General features: G+C 35.6%; 1 protein-coding gene across 1 annotated transcript in view; it reads left to right on the forward strand.

The window, feature by feature from the left end:
- Window positions 1–665: 665 nt before the first annotated feature.
- LOC115443861 (protein atonal homolog 8) overlaps window positions 666–24,778 on the forward strand; it is a 28,707-nt gene continuing 4,594 nt past the window's right edge. Inside the window, exon 1 of the mRNA XM_030169444.2 lies at window positions 666–876. Coding sequence (XP_030025304.1) covers window positions 837–876 — 40 coding nt within the window. The 5' untranslated portion in view covers window positions 666–836. The remainder of the gene's footprint in view (window positions 877–24,778) is intronic.

Genomic DNA, 24,778 nt, shown 5'->3' on the forward strand with positions numbered 1-24,778 from the left:
AGTTTTGTTACCGCATCATTACGGCATGATGTTCTGATGACTTGCATAACGTCTTCATGTGAAGCTCCCCTGATAAACAACGCACTTCATTCTATTCCGTCTGCTTAACATTCGACGACTGGTGGAGGATAAAACACCATCAAACGAGCCACGATTGTAATATCGATGTCCAATACGAATTTTGATATGTGCCTTCTAAATGCAGCGGTCGCACGGTGCGAATAAAGTGTACTTAAATTATTGTATAATGTGTGTGCGTGAGTCATGGACGTGCACATGTGCATGTGGAAATAGCCTGTAAGTTGAACAAATGTTCGGATACACGGCGCGTAGTGTGGCGCGGCGATCCTCACGACTCGCCGCCGCGCGCCGCCGGCCAGAGAATGCGACCGGCTGGCGCACCAGTGCTGTCACCCATCCGACACTGGCTTATCGATACTTCCAACTATCAACTACTACTACCAACTACCATATTCAACGCTAATAAATAAATTCCATCTACAATTGCGACCATTACGTAACATTAATTAAAACACCTAAGTTAACAAATAACGTTCACACATCAGACTCGGTTGCACAGCCTCGCGTATATCGACAACGTGCCGATAAAATTCCGTGCATGACACGCAGCGCATCTCTAAGGGCGAGACTGCTGGCGCCGGTCTTTTTTACCCCGACAGCGAGTCGGTCCAAGTTTACACTTGGTCGTGTCAGTCGAGAGAAGCATGCCGTGCGCGCGCGCGTTCGCCCCGCGCCACCTCCGTTGACGAGTGTACGCTGTGTCTTATACGTGCCATTAGTGTTTTTGGATTTTTATTTTGGATGTTTTACGCAAGATGTCGAATTTCAGTGCCGATGGACAGTCTGCTGTTAAAGGTTTGTTAAGTTAATGTTTTACTTCCGGTTTTGTTTAGTTTTCCGGTTTTTACTTCATTAAAATGAACAAATATGCGCGCTTTAAATTGGAATATTTTTTATTTGATTGTGCGAAACTATTTTTAATAATGATCAGTTTAATAACGATCTTATTTGTTATACTTAAAAAAGTAAACAATAACAATAGAAACAAAACACTAAACATTAATGTTTTTGAACCTTTTCAATGGTAGAGTTGGCGTACACCGCTATATAAACTTAAATTTCATAAATATTAAAATGAAATTGAAAACTTTGATTATGCAACTTGTTCTTATCTGATAAGCGAGTACCCATAAACAGTAGCAACATTATCCGGAACTTTAAATTTCAACACTGCATTATAGTGCGGCGCACTCGTCACTTTGAAACATTAGTTATTATTTTATATTGTTCAGTAATTATACTAGATATAGGCTGTAGGACTTCTATATTTATTCATAAAGTACATGTTTTTCAAATGCATTATCTGTGATGAAATATAGAATTCTTATTATCCTTAATACATATCATAAATGATATCAGCCCTGTGTTAAATACCATCCCACTGCTGAACACGGGGCTCCTTTACTACTGATAGAAATTAGGCCCTAGTCCATTACGCTGGCTGGCTGGCCTGGTGCAGATTGGTAGACTTCTCTACACCCTCAAAATTACTATAGAGAACTTCCCAGGTGTTTAGGTTTCCTCACGATGTTTTCCTTCACCGTTAAAGGAAGCGATAATTCACAAAAGTCAGAGGTGTGTGCCCTTGGGATTTGAACCTGCGGACATTTGTCTCGGCAGTCCGTACCACACCCAACTAGGCTATTGCCGCTCTTGAAATCTTACTTATATTATTATGAAGATCCTTGCATTTGATCCTTTGAAGGGCAATGTAATTACTCAGTGATAGGACCAATGTCTTAAGTCACTGGCAATAGAGTCCCACTACACTGCTTTGTTACCCTCAAGCGAGGTTTAAATAAGAAAACCTGCAAGCGTTGATTTCCGCAAGCGATTTTCGCCTGTAAACTACGGCAAGGTTACTTGCTGGAAGCTGGACTCGCTGCGAGTGGGCTACTTGCTAGTCCAAACTTAACTATGATGGTGTTACTCTTCTTTTCGACCAGTCCTGATGCTTACGTTCATTTATCATTTGTTCAAAAACCTGAAATAAGTTTTTGATGGTAGTAAAATTAAAATATTTTCATATTTTTCATTTTTCAGACTGATTTGAATATCTAAATATACTAATTAAGTTAGAAAAATGTAAGGTAATTCTTAAATTATGAATTCGTGTATAATTTTGATTAAACCTAATACAGTAGACATGATTGAAAATTAAGTACATTGTTTAGTTGTTCTATATAGAACTATATAATTTTCGACTTTACACCATTTTTAGAATACCACATTGAATTTTTCACAGTATTGTCACCATAATATTTCGCTCCAAGAATCTTAGTACTAGTTTTAAGATTCAGTTAAAGTTGTTATAATTAAAGATATTTGAACATACTTGGTCCACTATTTCTTATTATAAAATTATAAATAACATAAAGACTACATACAGAAATGGCACTAATTATCAAATATGTTGGGCCAGAGTAAACTGGCATTGATTATAGCATTGATTGAGACCTAGGTACCATAACTTAAAGTGATTTTATGATATTCATGGCAATAAGTGTTAAAATAGTTTGGCCATTGGATTTCGATTTAACTTATTTTACGCCGTTTTTATTGGATTCTGTGCACGACATAAAGCTCACTTTGCCCTAGCTATGATAATCTCTCGTCATTAAAAACACCGTTACCATCGTCAATAGAGACCAAAATAATAATTTAATTACGAACTTTATAGGCCTATGACAACCAAATTAAACATCTAAATGTTTGTACGGAATAATAAATCGTAAATCTAAGTCCGGAAGTTTTAGGCTTAAATGATATCTGAACAGAATTCTGATGAGGTACGCTGTATATGGCTTTCGACGATACACAAGCTGCTTTATATACAGTAATTATTATCATTTATATCTATTACTGGTGGTAAGTCTCTCATATTTTAGAATCCACCTGGGTAGGTAATACCGCAATGCCTATTTTTGCCGCCAAGCAGCAGTGTATGGTCACTGTTGTGTTCCGGTTTGAAGGAAATTGTAGCCAACTACTTGACATAAAAAGACTTAAAATCTCATACCTCAGTTGCGAGCGTAGTGGAATACAAAACAATAGTTTGTAAGTCAAGGGGTTGGATGGTGTTTCTGTTGTTTATGGGCGGTTGTATCGCTTACCATCAGGCGAACGGCAAGCTCGTCTCTACATTTAAAGCAATAAAAAAAATCTTCTGAAGTTATATTGAACTCGCTTTTGCTAGCGGCTTCCTCCGTGTGATGGAATTTTCTGGGATAGAAAGTAACCTATAACCTTCCCAGGGTCATAAACTATCATAACCAAATATCATAAAAATCCGTTCAGTAGATTTTGAGAAAATCGATAACATACAGAGCGAAGAAAAGGGGACTTTGTTAAATATGTATAGACAGATAGCCTATTTTTAAAAAGGCAGTGAAAGATTTATTCTTCTCGAAAATTTCCTGTTATGGACGTGTTGAGTGAGATTCCTTTAATCTAACCCTGGCACTGTCATGGTTTGCATATTGTTTGTAGGCTGTGATCGCCTAAAATCAACTCGCGCGTTTACTATCATTAGAAAACAACATAACTCCAGGTTATTTTGTATGATACTGTAAACGCGTAACGCGACTGTTTGTGCTATCTTCGTGAAATTCGCGTGGAATGGTATTCTGTATGCTAATTTACATCGTCTCCAACGCGGTGTTCTTGTTTGTTACGCACTGTAAAAATAATGCGATACAGAATAAGGCCCTTGGGTATATAAGTTTAGTACCAAGAAACTTGTAAGTATCACGCCTAGGTAAGACATTTTCAGAATTTCGCGACGTCGCGTGATAATGACATTCAGTGAGGCAACATAATCATGACATCGAGTTTTTGGTTTGCGCAGTAATTAGTCGTAATTTTAACAATTACTATTTTTAGATTTATAAGTACAAAACAGACATATTGTAACTAATATGTTGTATGTTAATTGTCATAGAAACCTACAAAAATATAATTGCCAAATGTGCCGAAACCAATCGAAATCAACGCGGGACTACATAAAAACAAACGGATGAAAAAACACGCACATGCTAGGGTGAAAGCCCCCACGTAACAAGTGTAACATGGTTAATCCTAAGTGATTTAAGCTATTTTGGACTCTATTACTGTATACATAAGGGGATAACGACTGGCTACCTAATTTGTACGCTTGTTCACATGTGCGGGAAGGTCGGAAGATATTTTTTGTTGTAAGGTGGAATTAATCTCAACCCTTTGGTGTTTTTTGTTGTGTGTAGGATAGTAAGTGAGAAAAAAGATGTGTTAACGCAATTTAGTATTAATATCCTAATAAATAAAGTGCATCGATTATGATACTAGAAGTTAATTGAGCTACGAAATGGATTTAGATAAAAATTGACATACAGGTCTACCAAAACCTGGGTACATATGCTCTAATATTAATCATAAGATTATAAATACCCACCGAATTATAAACCGACTTAATATTAATTATATTATTAATACACATATCATTATCAACTTGTCCACGTATTTCGTACAAACAATTTTTATTTAATCGAAAATACAGCCCTCAGCAAATCGGTCGCATTCTGCCCTCATTTGACATGCTGCAGACAAAGAATACAACAATTGCAGGGCAATAAAGCGTTCCGTTTGTCGCCACATGTGATGACGTCACCGCCCTGTTGGGCACCAGATGTGACCCACCAGATGCGGTACATAATGCCTGTAATAATGTTTGGACTGCGTCGACTGTTTGACATCTGTATCGTTATTGATCGCTGAAGGGTTGACTTCCATTTGATGGTTGCATTGTCTTAAGGCATCTGTAATTAGGCGTATTATAACCTGCCAATTCCTATAAGCCAGCGTAGTGGGCTTACCCAAACCTTCTTAGTAGTAAAGTCGTGTTCAGCAGTTAAACACCGCTCTTAGTATTTGAGCCCGTGTCCAGCAATAGGACACTATAATATATGGCTGGTAATATGATTATTGTCTCAGTGGTGTACTTGTAATGCGTACGCGATACGATTATGAAGGCGTGGATACGGATGCAGAGACGGGCTTAAAATAATAATGACTGTTTTCACATCTTAAAATTACTCAGGCGCAGCTCGGAGTCCGGAAGTTGGTTGTGATACCTCCGTGTCTCGGAAAGCGCCAAGCCGTTGGTTCTGCCTCTGATTTCTCTCCGGTCATGGATTGCCGTCTCATCGCACTATGAGAGTGAAAGAATAGAGATTGCACATGTGTATTGCGCACACACGTGCACTATAATAATATCTTCTGCGTACTTAGCTAATCTCTGTTGAGATTGGCCAACGTAATCGAAATTCGGCTAAGAAGGATCCATTTACTCAATATTCTTAAATTAATGAGATCTAAGTGGATAAGATATCAGGAAAAATAATATAGTTATTAGTCAAACTAAGCTAATTTTACTACTTATCAATTAGCAACTAAAAAATCGATTATATATCGCTATCATGTTATTTCATAACAAACTGCAACAACGGCCTTTGGAATCAAATTATTGTATTTTAATTATTGATAATGTTGATAATCTCTACCATCATTTTCAAATTATTTTGCACCTTATTACGAAATAACATGAGATTTGCAATTAGTGTCGCGCCGTGAAACAGTGATGGCCGAAATGTTGGAATTCCCGTCTTTATAATGTAGGCTCGTGACAAAAACTATAGTTCCGTGTTTATACTCATTGATTAAATATTGACATAAACATCTTGTAATTGAGGTCTAAATACGGTGTACTTTAACTACACTCTTAAAGGTAAACAGCCAAAAAATGTTTGCATAATTGTAAAACGTAGATATTGTTACTTTGTCTTTTTGAACACCTCAGTCCCCTTGGCTTTGAAAGCTGTAGTAGAAAAGTCGGGAAAAAATTATAATATCAAAAATCGTGATATGATCCGAAAAATAGTTTGATTTTAATGTCTTAAAGGTTTTTATATATAAATGTGGAAATATGATGCTGTGATAAATAGTAAAATGTACTCAAAACTCCGTATTACAAAAACACCACCGCTTTTGCCATTCTGAGAATTGGCTTAATACGTCAGAACTACCCTTCTTCTTTTATCCTTCTTTAAAACACTTATATATCTATTTCCATTTCGAGTTTTGTTCATCATGTTTTATAATTAAATACATGTTTTTGCATATTTCTAATACATACAAATCTCTACATGCCAAAGGTTCAAACTCCAACGTTTCAGTTGGTCTATTAAAGCAATTGATTATTATATTCAAATGTAACAGTGAACATTTATTGGGAACACGTTAGTGACAAATCTAGTGAAACTAATACTTTTCAGCCGAGAAATGCTGTCAGTAATTTTGAGGATTTCAAATTTAGATTTTTGGTAGAATTATAAATCAAAATTATTGATTAAGTTTGGTCAATATTGAACTTCATAGTTAAAACAAAGTTAGTCATCAAAATATATTTTTATTTCTTCTTTATACATACGAACACCTCACGCTCTTATATGGGTAGGCAGAGAGTATTGAGCACCAAACGCTACGATTTTGACAGTCCTTTTTTAGTCCATTGAAATGTTACATTTTTTAGGCCTTACCTTGCGTTTTTTAGAGGACGCAATTTTATTTTTTAGAAGTGTAGGGGGGGTCAGTGTAAAGCTAAAACCAAGTTTGTGGGGTCGCCACCCTTGTCCCACGGCCGCCATCTTGGGTTGAAATGGTTTTTACGATGTATCTCTTAAACTATTTATCTGACAAAAAAAAAATTATATACATTTTTTGTTGCAAATTAAATTCTCTGCAACTTTGGTCTAGTAACTTTTGTCGTAGAACTATAAATAAAAAAGTTATAAGCGAAAATGTTAAGCAATTGCTTCATCTGTCCCAAAGCGATTCAGGATCCAAGTAAGTCAGATAAATAGTTTAAGAGATACATCGTAAAAACCATTTCAACCCAAGATGGCGGCCGTGGGACAAGGGTGGCCACCCCACAAACTTGGTTTTAGCTTTACACTGACCCCCCCTACACTTCTAAAAAATAAAATTGCGTCCTCTAAAAAACGCAACCCCAAATGTAACTTTTCAATGGACTATTTCGCCTCTTCTACATTCATATTTCTCATCTTACATTTGCGCTGATTAAAAATACTCTAGTCCAGCTCTTTTTATTATTTTTTCACACCTATCTTACTTACTTAATACCTCAAATTCATTGCAGTGTTATAAGAAGCAAAAACGCATAAAGCACAATCTATACAGCCCCATTTTCTTTTTGCGGTCACGTGACGGCGGTTTCGATACCGTTAAGCTGTTATCGATATTTTTACGACTGGCAATATTTTGAAACAGCGCATTTCACGTGCGTGCAAACACGTGGACCTTGCCGGATGCTGGGTTGTTTGTGGTACTTGCTAAGATAAACTCTCAACGTAGGAAGGACTTGTGAAATTCCAGGATTTTGGATTTAGCTTTTTTTGGATGATAATTTATCGTCCACCGATGAAATTACGGCAATTAAAGTATTCACACGATATGTGAGGATGACACTAGAAAAATTAAAGCAAAATGCTTTGGACTTCATACAGAATAATAAATACCAGGAGGGTATTCCGATTTCTGGTTCATAAACAGGAATTATGGAAACACCTCTTCGTTGGACCAACACGTGCTGATGTTAAGGTTAGAGATTAATGTTATGACAGTCTGAACATGAATGAAATTTTACGACGTCCCTTGAAAAGCCGCTTAAGGCAAAACTAGGCAATAATAAGACCATGTGTCCTGAAAGTGTTTTTTCATTAGTACTAGTGTAAGTCTGGGGAACAGATGTCATAAACAATTGGAAAAAAGACCATAAAACAATTGGCGGTGCTACCACGGCATAAGGCCGACAGATGTCCGTCGCTCGAACTCCGATAATAGTCATACTTTTTGACAGATGTCAGTGGGAAAATAATATGCAACAATATAATCGACTATTTTGTATTAATGTATTAATTTTGCTGCCAAGGTAATTTTCTGGCAACACTGTCCAGTGATCCTTAGGGTGGATAAAACATTTTTGCGTACCCATTAATATTAAAGTGACGGCGCGGGGAAGCCTAAGATTCGTCGAAAAACACAAAGGGAGGAAGCGATCGGGTGGCCACACACAAAAACAAATGATCGTCCACGCTTCCCTCGCGGATACAGAAAAAATGTTGCCATATAAAAAATAACGACTTTTTAAAGGGAAGACTTAGAAATACCTTATCTGTATTATGAAATCTATGAGGAGCTGTATAGCATGTTTGCATATGATTAACATTTAAATCAAACTTTAATGTATGTGGCGCTAGCAATTTGATTTTCAAATGAAGAAACTTGATTTAATTATAAACTATGTTACTATTCAATATAAGGGAAGGTCTAAGAACCTACTTTTTTTCAAGGAAAATTCGTAGTGTATCCTTTTACTATTCTTCTTTACTGATGGTAGGTCTTATGTGAGAGTCTGCCTGGGTAGGACCACCGCAATGTCTATTTCTGCCGCCAAGCAGCAGTGTGTAGCCACGGTTGTGTTCCGGTTTGAAGGACATTGTAACCACTGGACATAATCAGACTTAACATCTCATGTCTTAAGATGGCGCGCAGTGGAATACCAAACAATACTTTGTAATTCAAGTTGTTCGATGGTGTTTCTACTGTTTATGGGCGGTCGTATCGCTTACCATCAGGCGAACGGCAAGCTCGTCTCGTCATTCAAAACAATAAAAAATAAATAATATTTTTTATTTATTTATTAATAGTGTAGTAATCATTATTTAATTTTGTTTGTTTAGAAATAAATCTTTCTTTCTAATTTTGCTTTATGTCGAGTAATTTTCATGTTTCAACGCACAGGTGTGACTAAGCGGCCGAAGATAACATTGGGATTTTCCCAATCGTTGCTGTTTTCTTATCTTATCAGACATCGGTGACGTATCCTAATCCGCTTTTGGTTGGAAATTCGTCCATCTGTTCGTTTCGAAGTCCACATAGGCCTGTTGCGTGGTAACTGATTAAAATGCAATTAATTATATTCATTTATTTAATACATTTAATTGTACACCGGAGACAAAGATCATGGAATAAGAAAAGAGAAAAAGGAACAAATGGCGGTATTATCGTACGAGGCAATTTCTTACAGACAACCATGGGATGGATGTTATATCGAAAGATATTATTATATACTTATCGTTTAATGTAATAAGTACAATATTTGGCGAATAAATTTATTGTTTTTCCATTCCTGATCCTTGCTTAAGGTCCGCTAAACATCCAAGTTTCTTCTGATGACGGAGGTCACTTAACATTAAGTGACAGGCTTGCTAGTTGGTCAGTAGGCCATAAGAAAGGATGTCATATTTAATATACAAGACGGGCAATTCGTCCCATATAGATATATAAAAGTTTATTCTGGAACCCAACTGTAAAAAGACCTAGCAAAATTCAATCATTAAACTTTAATATTCGAACCTAGCCCTGTCTAATGGACCTTTAACTGCACGTCCAATTGGCCAGCGGAGAAGCAGCTCCGATTGGCGGTCCGTCCGTTACAACTAATTACTCCCGCCAGGCGGCGCCGGCGTCGCACGCGCACCTTCACGCCTGTTCCCTATACTTACCCACAAATTAAACGCAATAAAAACGAATTGTTTCTTAGTATTTTAAATCCAATAAACATTGAAAGCCTTCTTTATGAAACGTTAATTATCGAGTGTATTACCAATAAAAAAATAAACGCTATTATTTTTTTATTTTCTATATGTCAATTTAGGCAGCAGATTAGCTGAAAGGATGATGGATATTCCATAAATTTCGACACGTAAGCGATGTAATTACACTTATTATCAGTAAAATGTTTTCCCTTTATATTTTATTGTTATTGATTGATAGTGGGATGGAATTTCCAACAATAAAATGCCAATACCGTTACGTCAACGTCTTCATAATGATATCAATATAATAAGTGTAAAAAAAAAACTAAAATTATTAAAATTCTGATGTTTATCAGGTAAAATCGGTTGAATAATATTTAACTCGTAGATAAACCATGTAGGCTAACAATACGACCTCTTTTACTTTCCTTAATATGCTATGGTGAAATATCTAATCTAGGAAATATTCTCACGGGCAGAACCCCAACCAAAGCCACCTTATACAACAATCAACTCTACAATAATCCCATAATTGTAATCTAGGGAAATATAACAAAATTAAAGTTTACTAATTGACAACCCTAGCCAATCTGTCACGTCACGTGTCGATCAGTGAATGGCGTCAACCCGTGAACACAACCTTGTAAAGATGTCCGAACTCATTTATATCATGCGTCGCTGGTTCTTACTGTTAACGACATGTTATCGTCATAGGAGTCATGGCACAATGTTTACAAATCTCGACAGTTCATCATTTATAAAATCTGTTGTAAATGTTAGAGCTTCTTTTTTTTGCCACCAGAGCGGCGCTACTGAATCCCTCCTAGACGAATTTCTTCTCCTTTCACTTTCAGTTCGGTGAGATGATTAACCGACATAACAGGAGAGAGATCATTGTAGTGGATGATTGATTTTAAACCATTTTTGGTCTAAAACTGTCATTTTGAAATAGTATTGAAAATGACACGAATGAAATCACAGATAAGATGATACAACCGTTTATTCCACCTCTATACTCCAGTATTCGGTGAATATAGAACAATTCAGCCTCATTATTATAGTATAATATACGCCACCGAAACATTCAAGCACCAACCATGACTATTTCTGCACCACCCTAAGGTTGATTGGTAGAGAAAACCTACGGGGCATTAAATCTGCCTTTATACATTTGTATATGAAGCGCGAAATAAAATAAATTATTTTTTTTTAATTTCCAAAACTAAAACTGAATGAGGATAAGACGGTCATTTTGATAAATTATCTAACTGGTAATGCATTGCGGTCAGTTTTGCCTGTAGTTTTTATTTGTCTTGATAAAAATATCGTCAGTCAAAAAGATAAATAAATTCTTTCTCTATTTATTCTTTACGAAACGGTCCCACGAAAATCAATTTCACTTCGATGATGTTCGAAAGCAGTGGAAATCAAATATTTTATAATAACTCTTTGGTAATTAACACGTAATTTAAACTGATATTATGCAGAGAAATATAAGTTCTTATATTCTATTAAATAAACCCCTATGAACAACCAGAAATGAATATCCCACGGATTATGACGCATTTGCCCTGTTTTAAAAGACTATTAAAAAACCTAATAAATGTGTTTTCTTAATTCCCGCGTTGAAATTATAATAGCGTATTGATAATTTTAGAACTTTCAAGATACGAAAATAAAAATGAATTAAAATGATCGTAAATTGAGTTTTACATTTCTTTGATCGAGTTCTGTAATGTTTTTGAGGACTTAGAACACGGTGTTTCATAATTTTAATTTGTTAGTGTAATACATATTTTTATTATACATCAAATGTTTCTAACTATTATGAATTTTATACATATAAGTAAGAAGAGCAAATTTCTCACCTCTTGACAAGCGTTACAAGATTAGATCATTACACAGCATTTCAAGTTCTAAGAAATTTGTGTCTGTTAGTGTTGCCTTATAAGGTATTTATATTTCGAACCGTTGAAGGCAGGGGGGGGGGGGGTCAAGTTATCTCAGATTATATACACACATGGCTTTTATTCCCAAAGGGGCACAATGCCCAACTAGTGCCCGACCCTTTATTCGAACCCTGCACCTCGCAGCATACTGCGCTCATATACAACTAAACCACCGAGGTAGTCACTTTATGTCATAACGAATATATTATTCTGGTGCGCGTTCGACTCCCATTTAGCTATTTTTTTATATTACTTTGGCTTGAATTACAAACCCATACATCATATCGGACGCCGCTGTTAAGAAATATATACATAAAATATAATACTCGGATTGGCTGCATTCCGAATGTCCAGTCAGCTATAAAAAAACTACTAAAAAATTTACAAGTTTAAATTACAATCTATGCACAATATATAAAATATTAAAAAAAATAAAGCAAGCCCTTCTTTTTTTACTGAAGTAAAAATATGAGGACACAAATATACAGCCGAGTTAAAGTTTTTAATTTGCTCAGATATTTTTACTGACTTTATACAAGTTAATGTATAATGAAAGTTTCTATTTACTCTAATTTTATGATAAACTTTATTTCGATCTACTCCGTAAAAGGCGACTATTCCGAATAATTTATACATTAATCACATACTTATTGTAGAAACTTGTTTAAGTTTTGTCTCCGTTTGCAGTGAAGTATTAAAGTATCGCAATATTTACTATATTATAATAATTGATCTAAATAAAAACTTCGTGGCCAAAATAAGTTACAAACGCTTAAGTAACATATTCATTCCCTGATATTTTATAAAAATGCAACTGATTTTAGCATAACGTAAAACGTGTTAGTTAAATGAAGCTACTGTTTTATTGCGATCCCACTTTGAAATACGAGTAAAAATATAAAGAATGTTTCTTTTACACGGACAAGGCATTATGACTTCACTTTACTCCACAGCACCTGATGGAAAGTAGAGTTGAGTCTAGATAGAATAAGTATCGATTAACGAGAGATCTCTTGTCAGCCGACTTAATTATACACAGATTAATCCCAGAAGGAAACACTTACAGGCATCTACGGCGGAATTTATGCCTTTTGTGCGGTGATTGATATTCGAATCTTATGCTTGTACTAGAGTTCCACCGGTATTATTCAATTGCTGAATAGAAAACGCCGCGTCCGCGCACTGTTTTTGTTTATACGTGTTGTTTACTCAAGCGGCGCGACACTCGTCATCGCATTCCTCACGCATCGAACACATTTGCATTAATTTGTTAACAGCCGTCTGAATCCGAGATTACTTTTAAGATAAATTGCCGCACAATTTGATGGCGCTTAGCTAACTCGTTTCCACGCGACAAATCCGGGATTGGCGCCTGTCTGCTCTCCGATGATGCAACGGTTTTTTAATCTACGTTTACTTAAATGATTCCGAATTTGAATTTCGAAGCGAAGGGCTCGACGTCAAAAAAGGTTTATTGAATAAGTTTTCTTTAAATTGTATTCTGAAAATATTGAATAAAGCAATTGTCGATGTACCAGATGGATGGAGTGCGCCATATGGCAATTCAATTTGAAGTTGGTCGCATGCAAAATCAACTTTTTATCGGTGATTTATTTTATCGACTGGAAGGCGCCGGCGCGAGGTCACGGCGTGCGGTAGTCGTAAGTCGTAACACAGCGGATGAGAGCCACGATTATTGCCAATTAACAAAAACATACGAAATTACAGATTTGTCCAAAACTGCTGATCGTGATTCAGATATTTGGAATTTATTATGAATAAAGATTTTTATTTGTATAATATTGACCATACTTGAATAAACATTAGCATTTTAAACAACCTATTGACAAACAATAATTATGTATCAAAATAATAAAGCTGAGATATCCTTGGTATCAGACAGTTGTTGGGATCGCATATTTAAACACAAAACCGTTATTGTCTATATCCGGGACTCTTGGCCGATTGTACGCGGACATGCAAATGGGAACTGCAGAAAAAACTTAATAAGATGCGGTTGAAAGCAAAACAAGTAGTAGATTAATGGTTTGTATTGAAAATCACTACATAGCAGTATTTACCATACTATTAACCTGAAGATTTGCATTACATAGGCGAGTACAGTCGTCAGCAAAAACATTACTAGCAAGACAGAAAATATTTCGTCAGTAAAGTTAAAATATTTTAAATTTACTTTGAATCCGTAATATATGTAGATTTCATTGTCCTTAGCAGTTTAGTGAGGTCTAGTTGTTTTAATCATATTTTTTATCTTTTTGGTAACTTTTTTCAATAAAAAATAAATCCTCTTTGTTAAAGTTCCAACTAAAATCTAAAGGTTATTTACATATGTAAAATGAAATAGGAACATATTTCCAGTAAAGTCCATAAATATAAGCCGGAATTTGCAGTAAAACCAACATATGTTGCCACACAATTGTCTATTTTAATTTCTAATTTACTAATACAAAAACTTGTTTGTGGATTTGACAAATCGTCCGCGTGTATATTTTTGACGGCAACTGTACTAAGTTGACTCCGCAACACGCATAATATTGACATTTTAGTCAAAAATCTTATGCGTATGTCTAGGTTTTATTTAAATCCAGGCCAACCGAGTTGTGAAATAAATGACTCCTGACAAAATGTCACGGCGATGCAATTTTTCTAACATCACCAGGTGGTTTTATCCATTAAACATGGCATCAAATATGTGTGCGACAAAAAATAATGTAGCTAGAGACAAGTCAATTCTTATTTTTAAATTTAAATATATTTATGGTATTATTTTTTCTATGCGGGCAGTTAAAACATATTTTAATTTTGGAACGCATATTTTTATTAGCTTTTATTTTATTTTTATTCAAATAGTTGAATTACTTATATAAACGTATTAAGTTTTCCGTGTGTATAAGACTGACGTTTCGGAATTTTTCGTCATTATGAAATTATGAATTTATTTTTCTGAAGGTATCGTAAGGCGTTCTTGAACATTACATTCATTGAATTAAATTACGTTCAACATATTTTTTTTGTATCCATATTTAAAAAATATTGCATAAGTAGGTATCACGCATTTGTAGCAAGTAATCGAACTATAACACAAACACTTAAAGGTAAAAGGATATAAGTACCATAAAAAGGCAATTTTGACCTTAACTCTATATATTTAAGAACCATCGAATGCAGAAGCACGTGGTCGCCAGGTGTGGTAGACAATGTTGTGTCTATACCACGAAACAATGGATTATTTTGACTCCCCCATATTGGAAGTGTTTGCACAGTTGGCGACAATCGCCCCTAGCGTTAGGGTATCATGATTGCTGTTTGACAAATTAACCGTGAACGAAATGATTTGAAAATGGAACAAGCCGGCCACTTTTTTTTACAAAGAAAATGTGGCCAGTCTGTTCTATTTTCAAAAACAATGTGTTAAGGAGTTTTTCTATAGAGATTGTATTTATATTAAAATTGCGTTTTATTTTACCATTAACACTTTTATAAACGAATAAAATTTCGCTCTATGTAGAAAATTAATAAATAATTTTGTATCTGCACCAGAGATGGCGGTTAAATACAAAAAACAGTTAACCTGGTGGGTGGTAAATTATTAAATTCAACAATAAACTAATATAATAAAGTATACTAATACAAATGCCTTATACTGCGATATAGGAATAGGCTCGCCCACATCATAGGACGGATATGGCTCAGTGTAATGTGGGCGCCTAAGATTTACTTCTGCCCAACCCTTCAGTAATAAGCCGTGAATTTAAACAACAAAAGTGCCACATTAAAAACAATAATATTCATGTAAACTGTTCGTGGAACAACTACATGCGGTATACAAGACGGATATAAATGTACGGGAAGTTCTAAGAAACAAACCCCTTTGAATACTAATAATTTCATTTCATTACATTATTACTACGCTGTGGGGTTTTCAGGGGTTTCGTTTTCATAATAACTTAGCCAGCATTGTATTTTGTTCAGAAACCCTATTTATTGTTATGATTTGAAATATATTTCGGGCATTTTCAATCTTGATCTTCTTTCTACCAAGAACAAACCCGTCAAAATACGTTATTCGTATGTTAAAAATCTCTTCTCTGATTTGTCAATTTTTGCGATGGATAGAAAGAGCGATTGAGATCGTTTATTAAAAAATATTTTTCTGAACATATTTATTATCTACTAGCTTTTGCCCGCGGCTTCGCCCGCGTTATAAAGTTTTTCAGGCTAAAGTTTCCCGTTATAAAAGTAGTAGTTTCCCGGGAGCCTATGTTCTTCCCAGGGTCTCAAACTGTCTCCATACCAAATTTCATCTTAATACGTTGGGTAGTTTTTGAGTTTAACACGTTTAGGCAGACAGATGCAGCGGGGGACTTTGTTTTATAATATATTTTTTAGAACTTTTTAAGAGGAACAATCCCGTCATACATCATTGTTGCATAACTTTAACCGTTTACGCAGCGCACGCTCCTATTGGTCATAGCGTGATGATATATAGCCTATAGCGCTCCACAAATAAAGGGCTATCCAACACAAAACAATTTTTTCACTTCAAACCGGTAGTTCCTGAGATTAGCCATTACTGCTCCGCTCCTATTGGCCATAGCGTGATGATATATAGCCTATAGCACTCCACGAACAAAGGGCTATCCAACGCAAAAATAATTTTTCAGTTTCTACCGGTAGTTCCTGAGATTAGCCATTACTGCTCCGCTCCTATTGAATATAGCGTGATGATATATAGCCTATAGCACTTCACAAATAAAGGGCTATCCAGCGCAAAAATATTTTTTCAGTTTGGACCGCTAGTTCCTGAGATTACCCATTACTGCTCCGCTCCTATTGGGTATAGCGTGATGATATATAGCCTGTAGCACTCCACAAACAAAGGGCTATCCAACGCAAAAAGAATTTTTCAGTTTGTACCGGTAGTTCCTGAGATTAGCCATTACTGCTCCGCTCCTATTGGCCATAGCGTGATGATATATAGCCTATAGCACTCCACGAACAAAGGGCTATCCAACGCAAAAAGAATTTTTCAGTTTATACCGGTAGTTCCTGAGATTAGCCATTACTGCTCCGCTCCTATTGAATATAGCGTGATGATATATAGCCTATAGCACTTCACAAATAAAGGGCTATCCAGCGCAAAAATATTTTTTCAGTTTGGACCGCTAGTTCCTGAGATTACCCATTACTGCTCCGCTCCTATTGGGTATAGCGTGATGATATATAGCCTATAGCACTCCACAAACAAAGGGCTATCCAACGCAAAAAGAATTTTTCAGTTTGGACCGGTAGTTCCTGAGATTAGCGCGTTCAAACAAACAAACAAACTAACTCTTCAGCTTTATATAATAGTATAGAAGTATAATAATTTTGGGTATCTATATAGTATAGATAGATACCCAAAATTAAAAAAATGTAAAGAACAATCGGCGATTTGGTAAGAAATTTGCGAATTACTGAACAATTTAGCACTTGTACGTCCGTACGGCCGATACTACCAACAAAATCAAATAATCCAAGTCCAAATTCATATCTCATGTGAAACGATTGAAGACCTCTGCCCTTTGATTTTTTACTGTAACACAAATGTCCACGGCAGCGGACGTGCAGCCATCAGTTATGCAACGGAGTAACGTATTCTAATTACCTATTTATACGTAAAGAAGCGGCAGTTAGTATAGGTTGATAGGCGACGCCAAGGCGCCCACACGTCGCCGGCCAGGCGCGCGCCGTGCCGACGTGACTAATGCCGACGCTTACATCTCTTAAATCGATTACAACGTCTCGATATTATTCGGCTGTATGTTAATCGATTTTAATCCGACAATTTATATTAGCGTCAGTCAGTTATTTCCCTTCATTCTCAAAATCTACATTTTATTAAAACATTTGATTGAGTATGAGTATTTGTAGTGTATAATTAAATGCATTTTTGTAGTGCGTCTATTTTATAGAAAGTTAATCGATGTAAATCGATTCCGTATGGATTCTAGCTTATCTGAGTGTTTCTAGAAAGCTGAGTTGTTGGAAGTGTTTATCGTTCAATTCAATCACATGTTTCCCGTGAATTTAGGTTTATCGTCGGTGGACCGCAGAAGTAATAAATCAAAAAAATGCATACTGACCTTAAACATAACGTTGAAGGTCGCGATGAACGATAGGATCCTCGACGCTTTGTATTTTTTTTATAAGTAGAGATACGAGGCAGTTTAATTTGCAGCACTAACGATCTGATGGCAGAGAACCAATATGAAGTCCATCTTACTAAGATTTCGAGACGCTTGCACCTAAAATTCCCTTCAAGATTCCTCATCGATATAAAATTTGCCGGTCTGCAACAAAATCAATCTACGACCAAGCGCCCAAGTTCACAGAACCTTCGGAATGTATTAATTTTCCCATTTCCATAAAGTTTTAATAGAAAACGCAAAGGTTAGCGATATAGTGCCGTCCGTGGCGCCGGCTAATGTTTGCTGGGTGAAAGTCCGCGTCACGACTTCCCATACATTAGCCGTGCGACTGCACAACTGACATTTGCCACCAACTGACCACAGTTATGTCGCACAAACCGTAATGTCAAATCTTTACATTTTTTTAAAGGTTTTAACCAGATATTACAAAAATTATAAAATAAAATGCTGTATTCATCACGTAGGCGAACATAGTGGCAATTATGATAAGTCAAGGTGCATGAGAATATTAAATTATTACTTAATTAAAGTAGCTTATATAAACAAAGACAATTTATATTGAAAATTATTAAACGGGATAGTAAGGTATAGACCGGGTATCAGGACCAAATTGTGTTTCAAAAGGTATTACCAATTGGTAATAAGTCGTCTTATTTGAAATATGTGTGACAAGATGTCACAGCGTGCTTATTTATTAATACAAAAATAACATGCTAGTGTATGCATTAGAAACGTTTAAATTGCGTTGAGCGAAAAATATGATGTATTTCACATTGATCTTTTGCTATCTTACAGTTGATTGAGTAACTATCGCATTAGCGCAAAATTTTTGCATGACAATCTTCCCAAGATCCGTTCTATGTAATGTTAGAATTCTTTGGTTTTAACTATAAATGTATTACTACTCATAAATGACAGAACAGTGGTTAGTTGATATATTTTTTGCGGTACTCACGAGTGGGTTGCAAAATATTGACTACGATGTTAAGGTGTAATTAAAGATTTAAGTATATTTGAATCCAGTAATTAATGCTTACTTTATATATACTTACTAATTTAGAGTTTCTTAATATTATTTAACTCTTATTTCCTAAGATACAGGCCTCATTTTGTAGTGTGAACTGCTGGTAATTTTTGTATTTAATAACAATTCTTGTGACAATGGGACTTAATTTTCATCCAAACCGATGAGCTGTGGGATTGGATGAAAAAAGACTGCTGTTATATGTAATTTAATTCACACGAGTCGCTATTGATTTTGGCAGCATAGAACAATAAAACGAGCATGATATCTTAAGATTGAGTTTGCCGTAATTACATTACTAGTAGATAAATTTTTCTTAGTAATTAACGACAGTAGTAATGCAGGGCTTAAGTAGGAGGACTTAGAACACCACAATCCTCACTATAACATACTAGTCCTTGCATGTCAAACTACAAAATGTTGCATTTAATATACAATTGGACAGCACTCAATTTTCAAATCGATTCTGTTAATCGATTTTAAACTTGACCGGCCGTTTCGGGTCCCGATCGATATCTGGGACCTGATTTATCTCCCGTTGAGATCACCCATTCAGCCCAGAGGTCTGACGGCGGCGCCTTTGAGTTAACTCTTTGTTTTAACACCAAAATAACGAGCAACTTGTGTCCAGTGATAAATGATTGTCATACAAATTCATTAATCTTTATAATTGCATACGAGTTATTAAATGTATGCAGACTTCACACGAGGATGCATTGTGACCGTAAGGTCATGTTTCTGAATGAGGATTTTATTGGAATTCGATATATTCTAACATGCATATGTGTTTATCACATATATTATATTTGTTAACCGGCGATAGCCTAGTTGGGTGTGGAACGGACTGCAGAGACGAATGTCCGCAGGTTCAAATCCCAACGGACACACCGTCTGACTTTTCTAAAAAAAAATAATAAACATGTGTGTATTCTTTGTGAATTTATCGTTCGCTTTAACGGTGCAGGAAATACATCGTGAGGAAACCTGCATATCTGAGAAGTTCTCTATAGAAAATTCGAAGGTGTGTGAAGTCTACCAATCCGCACTAGGCCAGCGTGGTGGACTAAGGCCTAAACCCTCTCAGTAGTAGAGGAGGCCTGTGCTCAGCAGTGGGACGGTATATAATACAGGGCTGGTATTATTATATTTGTGATTAAAGTAAAGTTATACTGCTGAAATTAGTTAACTACTTATTACGGACGTTCTATTCAAAGGTTTGACATTCGTATAGGTAAGAGTCAAAACAACAAGACTGCCTTGGTGGCGTAGTTGTACTGCATGCGCGGCACGGCAGCGTACTGAAGTCCTGGGTTCGAATTCCGGGTCGGGCAAAGTGATATTTGGTATTTTTTACTCAGTATCAGCCCGAAGTTTGAAAGTTGTGCCGATATGGCGATAGGCTCGCCCCCTATCACGTCATGGGACGGAACACACTTGGCGTAAATTGGGCGCCCGGGTTGCGCCTCATACCCCTTCGTGGATAAATACGTGATGTGTATGTGTGTCAAAAAAACATCACCTGTATAGGTGATACCTATGCGGGTGAATAGATGTTGATGATGTATCTATACCATCCTATATTGATAACCGTATGGCTATCAAAGCTGTCCTTCAATTAGAACGCCCGTAATTGAAAAGACCGATATGCCCTCGTAGACGGAATAGGGCCCTCTGACCTTAAATTATGATTTTGAGGTTATTTTATCGGATTAAAACGGCCATTTTTATTTTAAAACCCGTAACAATACGTCGGTATATCCACATTGCACGACTAACAAAACGATCTGCAGGGATGGCAAAGAACAAAAATAAGAAAACCGTTTGACGCTTTGATTTTTATATATGAAAATCACACTTTTTTCTCTGTACAAGAGTAGGCAGAGGTGTAACACGCCCACATTTCGCCAGCTATGTTAAGTCCTATGTAATAGGGGAGAATCTATTGTCATTTACCGGACACAACTTCAGGATACAAGATGGTACTGGTTAGAAAAACGTAATAACTATTTGCTCTACCCGGGATTCGGACCCGAACTCTCAGCGCGATAGTCGTAGCGCAATACAAGTAGGTACTCAGTCAAGGCTTTAAAAAACGCCTTTACCTTTTATAAGACACGTTGAACAGAATACTTAGAGTGTATTAAAATTAAACTAACGTTTACGATTAATACAATCTAGTTCCCAAATAAATACATATTACCTTAAACATATTACGTCATATTCAAATTTAATATATTATGTCAAAAATATTTGTGTGACAACCCTGGTCGCGATCAAAGCCTCACGTAGGCGGAGCGGTGGAATGGTATAAAAACACCTGTAGACACGCTTAAATCTAACATCCCCCACCAGTCTACATGAAACTATCACGTAATCCTTATTACGTTCACATAAAGTTCAATATCAGCTTCCGCGGTGGTGTTTTGGAAAGTGATGGTGAGGTTCGAGAAACGCCTTCGCGGCGCCGCGGCCCATAAACTAATTCCGGTAGCTCGCCCATTAATACCACGATTATCTATGTTCGTAGCTTTTCAATGTGGTATTAGTATGTGAGGTCTTTGGAAGTTTTAATTTTCAGTAACAGGCAAAGATCCTGTTAGTTTTGTCAAAATCACGTTTGTTATGACCATTATGGTCTTAACTTTAGAGACGTCTCTTGTGGCAATATTTGTGTCCATTTGCGAAGTTTCTGTAGTGGCAACTCTTATGTTCATTACGTTAGCGAAGATTGTTTCGTGGCAAATTTTATATTAGGTGTTATTTTGAATTCCATAATTCATAAGGAAACTAGTTGTTAGATCAAAAACGTTATACAATGAAATCCGTGTATCTTTTGAGTATCTCCTCTAAAGATATGACAGAATTTGCTGATGATATGTATTTAATATCCGCCCGGATAGCGACCACCGTACGAGGTGTTACCCATAGTGGCTCACTTAAGTGTGTCGCGTTCCGGGATCAGCCTGTGTCTCCGGTTCCAACAGGCCGGCATAATTGTGACGACTGTCGAAGGGTAATCATCTCTCATCAGTCGACATTCTATTGGACACCACTCCACTTACCATCAGGTACAGCGAGGTCACTGTGCCGTGCTTGTATTAAAAAAATAATACGAATATTAGTTGCAGAGATGCAATTGCATATTGATATGATGATTGATAATTATCAAACCAATAAAAGATTTATAGTTAAAACGTTAACTAAAGTTTTCTTCCGGAATCGAACCCCTGGTATCCTTATTAACGTCAGTTCAGTTTGCTGCGCTAGAAGGCTATCGATCTAAAATTCAATAAAGCTTACTAAATGACTATATGTAAATTGTTTACCTTGTGCAAGTGCAAAGTCCAAGTAAACTAAAACACAAATATTGCAATATTTAAAAAATTATTAGTTTGTGCAAACACTTCAAATGAAAAATAACACGGCAAAACGCATGGAAATTTCCGGTATGCTATGTTTTTTATGTTATTTTTATGCATAACTTAGACCACTTTTGGTGTTCGTTTTGAAATACATATTAAAATACATATTAACATAATAAATGTAAAAGAATTTCCGTCTCTTTGTCTGTTATGCTTACTGATAAACCGATTTTGATGAAATTTGATTGAGCTTCGATCCTAAGAAGATACATAAGCTATCTTCAATATTTGTCAAAACTAGAATGACACAGACAAATTCGTATTAATCTAGTCTATGTTTTTTTATGAGTAGCTTGCTCTTTGCCTGATGGTATGCGATATGATCGCCCATAAACAGTAGAAACACCATCCAACACCTTGAATTACAAAGTATTGTTTGGTATTCCACTGCGCTCGCCATCCTGAGACATGAGATGTTCAGTCTTATTATGTCCAGTAGTTAAACTGGCTACTGTTATGTTGTGCTGTTTTAAATATGCAAGCCAATACATTTTAACATTACACCATTTGAACATTAGCCTAACTCAATCAGGAATAGCAAAATAAATATTTAAATTCCAAGAAGATAATTAAATAATATATAAGAAGATAAAGAAGATCGTTTGGGATCTAGAACAGTGTTTCCCAAAGTTGACTGAATCGCAATCCTTTTAAAAAAGCTTCCAAATTCTGTACTCACTTCTAGGAGTATTACGAAGTTACTTTAAATACTTAATTACATACAAGGAGTCATCGATATTTATGTACTACGTACTAGATTTGGCGTCCCGAATATTCACGGTGTTCAATTGAATTGAACTGCAATCCATTCAAACTGCTTTTAGTATGGTCAATATCGACAGCTTGTGGTTGTGTACGGAGTAGCGCTCATGACATAAAAACTCTAGTCTAAGTGTAAACCTGTATTAGAATAAAAAATATTAGTCAAATTACTAAAATTATTTGTTGTTCAAGTGAATAAATAGGTTATAACAGTGGTCTTGGTTGCCATTTTAGTTCAGATTTTGAACAAATAGTTTATATGGACGTTCGTGTCTATAAAATACATGTCAATGCAAGGAGTGCTTGTATCAATTTTAGTTACTTTTCTCGTTAATCAGTTATCATTCATTCTATTTATCAGGGCCCATCAAATATGCCTCCGTGATTTACCAGGGGGTCGAGACCCATAGTTTGGGAAAGGCTGAACTAGGTTTATTTCCGGTTTTTAAAGTAAATTTATTTTTGTGTACATTGTTTAACACCAGAGACACGCGGGAGGCTGTATAATTAGTTACTCGTGTTCGTTAGCGGCTTAACCTCAGTTTCTTATGGAATAAAGAACTCACACATAAAAAGTGTTTTCTGAGTTAAATAGTATTTATGCGATAATTATTAATGACATTTAAAGGTTTAAAATAGAAGGTAAAGCAGAAGTTTAATGATTAAGAAAGGGTAGTCTTGGCAACTGTTGGAGGCGACACTTCTTCTCTGTAGACATTATTTACATGACATTACATTGTACTTAACAGTGTATTTAGAAACCATTACTGTAAAGAATGTAGGTGTGTAGAAATTAAGTTTAGAAATTTTATTCTTTTTTTTTATATAAATCGACAGTTCATAAATACTTAGAGGTTATCTAGCAATTAAACTTGATTAGAATTATGTTTTTCCACCCACAAAACTATAATTTTTTAATTAAAATATTTCTATCTATAATATATACAAATATTTCTCATTTTAAATATAACTACCTATTTCTAAAAGCTTTTTCATATAATTTATAATAGTTATATCAAAAGACATTTAAAATTTAAGCAGTTATTTATAATAAATTGATATTTAACATTCTTAGCTATTGCACATTATTGTTATTCAGTCAAATGGAACACAATACCCAGGTTATAAATATTTGGGAAAACCCGCCACCGAAATAAAACGTTTTTGATAATATGAATATTTTAGTATTGGAATGCGGTGTGTGTGTGAGCGTGTGTGTGTGAAATAATATGATTAAATAACAATCAGAGCCGCGCCTGACCATATGGGGAACCAGTTCTGGTCTGTTTATACGAGCTAAGCACGCCAGCGGATTCACACGACAACACAATCTCGAGATGAATCCGCGAGATATATCTGTTGGAAACGGCTGTTGAGTTGTCGCCTGTCTTGTTTTAGAAATGCAAGCAATTTGTATAGTCATATCCATTGTTATTTAAGGAACTGCTAATTTTGTTTTTAAAAGATAATCCTAACTGTTTGGGATGCGTAATGGACATAGTTACAGTTTACATAAACAATAATTTAACCTACCTACTTCTTAAAATTTTAATGATATTTAATTTTAGGTTATTAATTTCTTTATAAACTACTACTAAGTGTAAAAATTAGTGCGTAACAACGACTTTTTTTCAATAACTTTAAATTATTATAAATCGAAGAAAGAATTAACAAC

The sequence above is a fragment of the Manduca sexta genome, chromosome 10, assembly GCF_014839805.1.
Source record: "Manduca sexta isolate Smith_Timp_Sample1 chromosome 10, JHU_Msex_v1.0, whole genome shotgun sequence".
Classification (NCBI taxonomy): domain Eukaryota; kingdom Metazoa; phylum Arthropoda; class Insecta; order Lepidoptera; family Sphingidae; genus Manduca; species Manduca sexta.